Source organism: Rhododendron vialii, chromosome 6a, assembly GCF_030253575.1.
Source record: "Rhododendron vialii isolate Sample 1 chromosome 6a, ASM3025357v1".
NCBI classification, from domain to species: domain Eukaryota; kingdom Viridiplantae; phylum Streptophyta; class Magnoliopsida; order Ericales; family Ericaceae; genus Rhododendron; species Rhododendron vialii.
This window is the reverse complement of record NC_080562.1, coordinates 10441619-10451060: the sequence shown is the minus strand read 5'-3', so window position 1 is coordinate 10451060 and position 9442 is coordinate 10441619. Positions and strand designations below refer to the sequence as shown.

At 38.4% G+C, this 9442-nt stretch overlaps 1 protein-coding gene across 1 annotated transcript; it reads right to left on the bottom strand.

The window, feature by feature from the left end:
• Positions 1 to 353: 353 nt before the first annotated feature.
• Positions 354 to 6869, bottom strand: LOC131331370 (argininosuccinate lyase, chloroplastic). Its single transcript, XM_058365275.1, has 7 exons — positions 6225 to 6869; positions 4647 to 4910; positions 3677 to 3793; positions 2533 to 2681; positions 1548 to 1839; positions 1106 to 1274; positions 354 to 933 (listed from the first exon to the last, which is right to left on the bottom strand). The coding sequence occupies exons 1-7, from the start codon at positions 6537 to 6539 to the stop codon at positions 671 to 673; spliced, it is 1569 nt and encodes a 522-aa protein (XP_058221258.1). The 5' UTR covers positions 6540 to 6869; the 3' UTR covers positions 354 to 670.
• Between the last annotated feature and the right edge of the window lie 2573 nt (positions 6870 to 9442).

Here is a 9442-nt window from a genome sequence, read left to right as displayed (position 1 = left end):
CATCCTCATGAAAAACATCCCCATAAAAATTTATTTCCAAAACCCTGCCACCTCGACTGCCTTGACTGATTGTGAAGTATCATTTGTCATCCGGAAAGACGATAGAAACTCTGCAAATCCATTTATTTTCACTCACTAAACAGAACAAAATGACTTTTCTTGGGATACATACCCTTTCTTCACTTGCCTGGAAAAAATATTAAAAATAAAAATAATTGCGTAAAACACTTTATTCCCTTCTCTTATGTTTTCTCATATTTTTCCCCAACAAAATTAAGATCAGTTCAGGTATCAAGATGTGCGGAACCAAACATGATAGACATAATATAATGGCATGATTAGGAGCCAGACACTGAATCAAAATGCTGAAAGCAGCTCATTTTTCATTCCAGATACTGACTCTAGTTTCAACCAAAGACTCAGAAAAGGCCCTACAACGGAAACAAACAAATGTGCGCACACACAAAAAGAAAAAGAGGACACACAATAAACAGAGAAAAATGACGAGGCTCTAGTTGTCTTGAACTCTGTCATAGCCAATCATTTGGATAATGCTTAAAGTTCTCTCTCCAGGGGTTATTCTCTGGTATCTTTTGCTATTCCAACACTTTCGCTCGCGGATCTTATTTTCACCTAATAGCAAGCACTCCATTAAGGGGTAAAAACCCCTTTATTGCCCCACTGCTACTCTGTTGATGTTGAGCTCAGAAATCCAGTACTCAAGTTGACTAGCAACACATTCTGCACCTGTAGAACCATATGAGCAGAATTTCTTGATTGAATTTTCTACTCCAAGAAACTCGTAAACATCCTTTTCAAACACTGGATCTATACTTCTCAACTCATCAAGACTGAGATCCTGAAGCTGGCAGTTTTTAGAAACACAACACCCAACAGCCCTTCCAACTATGTCGTGAGAGGTCCTGAAAGGAACTCCCTGCAGCCCAAACAACACGGCAGACAATTAGACATGGTTTTTATATTTATGTTTCTCTAATGCAGGGAAATCAAAGGCACCGAACTGATTGGTGAAGTTATATTGGAGGGAAGAAAGCATTAAGTACTCCTGGAAGGTAAAAACAATGAGCCAGCCAGGGGTAATGACTTGCCTTTTTCACCAGATAATCTGCCAGTGTAGTGGCATCAAGATGACCAGCTGGCAAGGCTTTCTTTATTCTCTCCTGATTGAAGGTAATGTTCTGCGCAAACTCTGCTGAAACTTCCAACATTCCTATGATAGTTTTGACACTGTCAAATACGGGTTCCTTGTCTTCCTGCTTAAAAAAACTCAAACATCAATCTCTTAAGACGAAACTATAAATGAGACCTTACAAATTTAAGGACGGTGAGCAGACATGTGACAGCACCAAACAAGACATATGGTTGATGATAATAAAAAAAAGGAATGCCTGCACATTATGTGAGGTGGAAAGACATTAGATCTGCGATAAAAGTCTTTTTAAGCACAAATAAATCCAACTAAAACCCCATGCCTATAATGAGCAGTTGTGGTTAACACACTTGTCTTTGTTAAAAAACTATCCTACCTGTAAATCACGATTATAAGCATGAGGAAGTCCCTTGCACAGCACAAGAAGGGAAACTAGGTCTCCAACAACTCTTGCAGACTTCCCACGAACGAGTTCCATTGGATCTGGATTTTTCTTCTGAGGCATTATACTACTTCCTGTTGAAACTGAATCACTAGGGGTAAGAAATCCAAATTCTTCAGATGCCCACATCACCCACTCTTCGCCAATCCGAGACAGATGAATAGCTATGATGGAATTTGCAGAAAGAAACTCCAACACAAAATCCCGATCTGAAACTGCATCAATGCTATTCCAAAAGTGATGTCATCAAATATCAGACGAAGCTGGAAGAAATAAATGCAAACAAATACACTAGCCAAATGTAAGCAATAAGTATATTGAACTGCTGGGGCTCCTTTATGCCTTGGTACCGCACAATCAATGGACACGATGACTGTCGTAAATTTCTAGGGTAACAAATTGATAAGAACAATAAACAAGAGAAAATTCAAGAATGATCTATTAACTCGTACATCGAAGCACAATACAAAAAATCACATAGGCGATCTCCAAATGCTAATCAGAGCTTTAATTCCTGATGTTATTGTGTCATGAAAAAACATAACAGGAAATATAGAATAATATGGGTGGTCTCCAAAAAACACGTTGAACTTGTTGAAATGGAGCCTGGCTATCTATGGGTTCCACCCCCCATTGGGCGCATTGAGGTTATCCCAAACCCCATAGAAAGTTGAAGCAGGTGACCTGAAGAGTTGTATGAAAAAATTTGCCAGCAATTAAGTCAAGGATAATAAACTAGAATAGATGACCAATGAGAAATATTACATTGAGAATCTACAATAGGCTCCTTACGGACCATGAATCAGTCCAAATATTCCATACTGTAGTGCACCACCAAGTCAATCCATTGGAACTAAAGCAAGATTTTAAAGTTGACAATTCAGAAATATAAATGGAATAAAAATGCTTCAGTATGTACCTGTTCCTCAAGGGAGCAGTGAATCCCAAAGCTTTAGAAGTCATAAATCTATCAATGGGAAGACCAGTTCCAGCCAATGCACAAGCACCTAGAGGGCAGAAATTTAGCCTAACTCTGCAATCTAGTAAACGACCAGCATCACGTTCCAGCTACAGGACAAGCATTGTTGCCAAAAGTTAGGATTAAAGAAGCTACATGAAAATGAAGAGCAAAGTATCTTTAGCAACTTATTTAGTCAAGTTTAACCCAAAGTAAATTATTGGCTGGAAAATATAAATAAGTTGGAACTAACATGCAATCAGCCAAATTTCCTGTAGCAAGCAACTATGAATTTTCATTGTTTTAAAAAAACGATTGGGACTTGAGGCTTGGTTTGGTCGGTTATTGTTTTTAACAACTGTATCATGAATACTCAACAAGAAGCCTTCGGCCCATTTACTTATTGTGGGCTACTTGGATCCATTTCTTCGGCTTGGTTCCATTAGAAATACCTTCTTTCGAGTCTTGGGCAATTTTGTCAATTCTTATCTCTTAAACCAAAGTTCTGCTAGCCATCTTTTTCTTCCCCTAACACCAATTCTATCTTAAGAACATACGCTGACTAAAGAGAAAAAGGTATCCACCCAAGCTTGTGATACTAACATGCATATTCACAACTGAGACACCATTATTTTTGTTCGACCAAAAGGAACAAGAGTTGGAGTTAAGCTGGACCAGTATTCCACATCATCGCAGCTACCGGAAGTGCTATTCAAAGGGGACTCTAATATGTGCTCACCATAACAAAATATTCAACTCAATCATCAGTTACCAGTCTGATAATTTAAAGTTGTCAAGATCTTAAGGCAGTTATTGGTCCATTTAACTTGAAAGCTAAGTTAATGGATGTAGTTTAAAGAGGAGTACATACAAGTTAAATGCAAGTTCACCGTCAATTTGGCATTCATACTCTCTAAAACATGCATACTTTGTGTATAAAATTCGAAAGAAAAGATTGGGATGGTTCTCCTATGTGCAAGCACGGAATAATGGGAATAAGATAATGTCCAGGCTCCAGAGCAAACAGCAAACATACATATAATCATGGAAACAAAGCATGCCACAATAGTAAATAAGATAACTTCATAAGGAAACCAATTATAACCTGCTCAACATATGCTAAGAGAAGATGTTGCAGTAGAACAGGTTGTGCCCTCTGCATATGTGTATAACCAGGAACTATCAGGCCTTCATTTTTCTCAGCCAACGTCACAAGTGAGACCTGCAGATTGCAAAGCATAAGATCCCTAGTAAGTGGGAAAATTCCAAACAAACATACTCATTCCAAACAGGAAAAAAAAACAGAAGAAAAAAATTAAGAAAAGGATATCATCTCCCAGAACGTAACTTATGTGATCATGAAAAAGCTTAGTAATCGTACAAGTACGGATATTCATCTTCCTTTTCCTTTCCAGTTCATAATTACAAATACAAATTCTCAATTTTGTCTGTAGGGTAAGAATGATCAACTTTACAAGGTAAAACATTCAACACAATATCAACCATATATATTCCAACGACATGACAGATTTTATCACAATCTCATTAAAATTATACGCTACATATGATAATGACCCTCTAGGATGGAACAATATGGTGTTGAGTGGATAATCGTGTTGAGAGTCGATAGGCTCTTTATACATCTAGAATCATTCATTATATACAAGAATCCTAAAGGTGTCAGGAGGTTTCATAATCTTCTAGAGCATTCAAGAACAGCAGAAAACTCTATATAAGTGTCCAAAAAGTGTCACGTGTGGGACTTGGACACATATCCTTCTTTAAAGTGTCAGTGCTTCTTAGCTTGGGAGAGCACCTATGCAGGTGCACTTTGAAGACGACGAAGAGTGCATTGGAGAGTGCCAAGTGTCGGAGTTCGCCGAGAGTGGTGTGAGATAACCCATGAATCGGTTGTATGTGAGCAAATAATGTGTAATGTTCATAATCAACAAGAAGTGTTTTTGTTCATGGTATTCCGCTGCTGCACAAAATCTTCCAACCAAGATTGATTTTCACAAAATTTATCCCTCTAAATTCTCCATTAATGAAGGCAAGTACGAAAAAGAAGTATTAACCTGAAGGCGTTTAATAAACGAAAGAATTGCATCAATAGCATCGCGACACCACAATCGAAAATCAGTCAAAACTTGATCATTTCGACTCCGCGCTGTATGAAGTTTCTTTGCTGGTTCACCAATCAAATCTGTAAGTGCAGCTTCAATGTTCATGTGCACATCCTCTCTGTCAGTCCTCCACACAAACTTGCCTGCTTCAATTTGCTTTTCAATCTTGTCCAGACCTTGTAGAATACTATCTCTATCACTGTTGCTCATCAAGCCCTACATAGCACCAACGAATCAGCCAAGTATAACGTGCTTCAATAAAACTAAGAAGAATTACATATGCATTCTTGAGAAAATGTAGAAAAAAAAGAACCAAATAAACAATCAATCTTAACCTTTTCTTTCTGCGGAAATACAAGAATGACTGAGAAAAACCAATAGTTCCATGGACAGGTTCCTGAGCATGGAAAAAACCCGAATGTGTATGTGTATCTCCGCGTGGTCTATGTATGTGTATCTCTACTCCGAATCATTCAATGAAACTTCTATCCAGATTCACTTTCCACAAAGTTTTTAGAATTCAGCCATCAACTTTTGCCAGAGACCCAGAATGCAACCCCCGTCTTTCTCAAAATAACTTTACACAAAAATCATGTCAGATTCAAGGCATTTGACTCCACTACCAATACTTTTTGGCTCTGCCCTGCTGGTGAAGTCGACCACCAGTACACAGTTTTGAAAAAAAACACTGGGTTGCAGGTGTAATAGTCATAGACAAATTTAAGTTCTAGGCGTTCGCCACCCCAAAGTCTTGGAAAAAGAAAACACTTCATTTTGGAGTGTATTTTGGGTAAAAATATATTGCGTTATGGAAGTACGTCACCACAACAATTGGCAACATATGCATTTACTCCCAAAAGGTAAGATCTTGTGTCCATCCACTGATCCACGTTCTTAAGTAAATGTACGAAGAGAACGGATAATACATCAAAACTAACTTACATTGCTGGAAGTCATACAACTCAAAAATATCTCTTTTTATATTCCTTCATTTCCTCAGTAAACAAATTTAGCATTGAAAACCAAACCTTCCTCTATCAATAGCTTATTGCTTTGTCCTAATAAACGAAACGATGGCTACATTGCATGTTAATACAAGTTTTTCACTTGCTTTTATGTTGTTTTCACTCCTCTTCACAAATCCATAACTAAAACTCTCACTCAATCAAGGATCATCACAACAAGTAAGATCCCCCAAAACCTTTAATCCCTCCATCACAATTTGTTTGCTCATTACGAAAATTCTCCTTTTTATTGACTAAATTTTTTTGGGTTGGAAAGTGTTTAAATTTCCACAAATACCCTTGTACTTGGTTTCGTGTTGAACTTAGTATTTCCTTCGCCTCTCTAAACTAAAGGGGTAAAATTGGAATTCGATCTTTTGGTGGTTGCTAATTTTGGACAACTCAAAAAGAAAACCTGAGCAAACAAAATTTTCCGCAATTGAGTAAAATCAAAACCCCAAGAACATTAAAAAAAAAATACAGAACCTCAAATAAAACCCTAGAAAAACCACGAAAAGAGATAGACCTGGTGAGCAAGCATAGAGGCGTGGGCTCGGCTGCCCATGATATCATGCTTGTAGAGTTGCTTGTCGTAGGAGATGGACTCCGTGAACCTCTCCACGGCGTCAGTCACGCTCTCTTCGAACCGACCTCCCCACAGCTTCGCCTCCTTCGACTGGCCCATGGCGCACGACACCGCCGCGGGTCCTCTCTGTCTGCTCCCTTGGGCGATGAGAGAGAGTAGGAGTGGTTGAGGTCTGCTGAGAGTGTACTTTGTGGGCGTGTATAAAAGGCGAAGAAAGGACGAAGAAGAAGTAGAAGAGCTGAGCAGGGACTCCATGATCGGACGACGGCGAGCGTATTGAAGGGTTCTGGCTTCTGCATTAAAGCATGGGAGCTGGGTGTCGTCGTTTGGAGCAGGGCACGATCTCGGCCGTTCAAACGTGTTTTGGACGGTTCAGATCTGTTTAGGTAATTTTTAATGTAAAATTACCAAAATATTCTGTCAAGTCCAAACAAATCTGAACCGTCTAAAATACGTTTGAACGATCGAGATACGTGCTCGGCACTACGTGGCCCGTGCACGCCCGGCACTGAAAAACTTCTCCCAAATTAGACAGGCCTTTGCTCCTCCATCTCTCTCCGTCGATCCCTTTACTCTCTGTCTACGAATAGTTGGATTGCGCTCCATCGGAGTTCCACGTAAATATTTCAAACGTACAATAATTTTAAAATTATTTTTTGAATGTTATGTAAAAAATAGATCAATAAGATTATTGTAACTATTTGATCTAATATTCTTATTTTTTATTTAAAACTTAGGATTCTGAATACCGAATGAAATTTTTAAAAAAAGTTAGACAACTGTGTGACCGAATCGTCTTTGATCTGAATCACAAATATTATAGAATTTGTTGAGAATAATATTTATTAAAAAATTTATCTCGATTGGACATCAACAGGTTTCAAAACAATTAAAGTTTATAAAATATTCTTTATGTTTTGAGAATTGATAATAAAATACTCTTTTCGTTTTGAGAAGGAAATTGATATTTGCGCTTCACTTTTTATTTATTGATGTTGCTTCACTTTGTTCATAAAGTTAATTGTAATTTCACATTAAAATTGGAGTGCCATCAATAAAAAGTGAAGCGCGAAAATCAGTTTCATTTCGAGAATTGTTTATAAAATACTCTTTTCGTTTCGACACCTATAGATGTTCGATTAATATAGATGTCCGATTAAGATTAGATCAACTAGTTACATTATCTTATTGAGCTGATTTTAAATACTATCCCTCAAATAATTATTTTGAAATTATTGAACGACTTGAATTATTTGAGTGGAACCCAATGTGAGCCCGCACAACTATTTGTACAATAATAAGACAGAGAGTAAGGGGCTGTTTGATAAAACTGAAAACTGAAATTGAAAGCTGAAAAATTAAGTACTAGAAACTGAATGCTGAAATTTTTAAGCTGAAAAGCTGTTTGATAAATATATTAAGTACTGAATTAAAAAAATGATGAATTAATTTTGTTCCAATTCTATCTTAATTTACTAACGGTCACAATATACTTTTGGTAATGGTGGTGGGGGAGTGGTGGAGGTAGTAGGAGTGCTGGTAGTGGTGGTGGTAGAGTGGTGGTGGTGGTGTAGTGATGGTAGTGGTGGCGGTGGTGGTGGTGGTGGAGTGGTGGAGGTGGTGGTACGAGGGGTGGTGTCTGGTGGTGTGATGATGGTAGTGGTGGGGTGGTGGTGGTGGTGGTGGTGGAGTGGTGGAGGTGGTGGTGGTGGTAGTGGTAATGGAGGTGGTGGTGGTGGAGTGGTGGTGGTGGTGTAGTGATGGTCGTGGTGGGGAAGTGGCGATGGTGGTGATGGTGGTGGAGCGGTGGTGGTGGTGGTAGGAGCGGTGGTGGTGGTGGTGTAGTGATGGTAGTGGTGGTGGTTGTGGTTGAGTTGTGGTGGTGGTGGAGTGGTGGAGCTGGTGGTGGTGATGTGGTGGTGGTGGTGGTAGTGGAGGAAGTGGTGGTGGTGATGTGGTGGTGGTGGTAGTGGAGGGAGTGGTGGTGGTGGTGATGTGGTGGAGGAGGAGTGGTGGTAGTGGAGGTGGTGGTGGTGGAGGTGGTGGTAGTGGTGGTGGTGGTGGAGTGGTGGAGGTGTTGGTGGAAGTGGTTATGGTGGTGGTATAACGGTTGAATATAAGTACACAAAAATTCAGCTAGAATTAAGTAGCTCAAAGCTACTTAATTTTTTTTAACTTTTTAGCCTATATTTTAAGTGGTACTTAATTTGTTAAGTAATATGAAATGTGGTTATCAAACCTACTGAATCACTTATTACTTAATTGATTCAGTATTAAGTGCTGCATTTAAGTTATCAAACAAGCCCTAAGAGAGAGACGGGGAGTGAGAGGAGCAAAGGCCTGTGGAATTTAGCCCAAACGACGTGTTGAAGGGCTGCTGTTTGCAACCCTTTTCAAGCATTACAGGTACTCGGCTACCTTGTTGTACGTGCTCTAACAGAGTTACAGAGTCAAGGTGTACCGCACGGAAATGTGGGAACTGTATACAATGTGCCTATTGGGACTCACTTTGAATTCTATAAAAATATAAAAAAATATAAATTTAAAAATAATATTTTATAAGATTCTATAAAAAATCAACTATAATGGAAATCAGTAAATATAATTTAAATTTTAAAATAATATTTTAAAATTTATGAATATTTTTCTGTATTTTTGTAGAATCCGGAGTGGACTCCAAACCTCCAATAGGTGTGCGGTGAACGGTCACCCCATTTCCATGCGGTGGTCGTAGTGCTTGGGAGAGGATTTTTTTAGACCCAGTTCGTTTTGGGGTTTCGGATTTTAGATTCTAATCATTATCTTATTTTTCTCCATTCATTTTTTTAATTTTTCTCTTTATCTTTCTCCAACCATTACCCTAATTTCAAATTATTACTCTATTTCTCTCTACACTAATTACCTATAAATTCAAATCCAAAATTCTAAAACGAATGGGGTCTTAATGTGTGTTTGGGCCCATTTTAAATATATGTTTGGGCTTCCGATCACTTGGGCCTTATTTTTTAAGACTAAATTGCGCTCTAGTGATGTACAATGGTATGGATGGGCTACTCTGTTAAAAAAAAATTGGGCTCACAAAATTTTATTACTTTTCAATAATGTTACAACCACAAACAAAAATACAAACACTTACGCACACACACTCACAATAAGGG

Excerpts from the sequence above, each read along its gene's own strand:
- LOC131331370 (XM_058365275.1), bottom strand. The coding sequence starts at position 6,539 with ATGGAGTCCCTGCTCAGCTCTTCTACTTCTTCTTCGTCCTTTCTTCGC. Across the intron at positions 2,682-3,676 it reads TCTTAGCATATGTTGAGCAG|CTGGAACGTGATGCTGGTCG; the intron begins GTTATAATTGGT and ends CTTGTCCTGTAG. Across the intron at positions 934-1,105 it reads TTATCTGGTGAAAAAGGCAA|TTCCTTTCAGGACCTCTCAC; the intron begins GTCATTACCCCT and ends GGCTGCAGGGAG.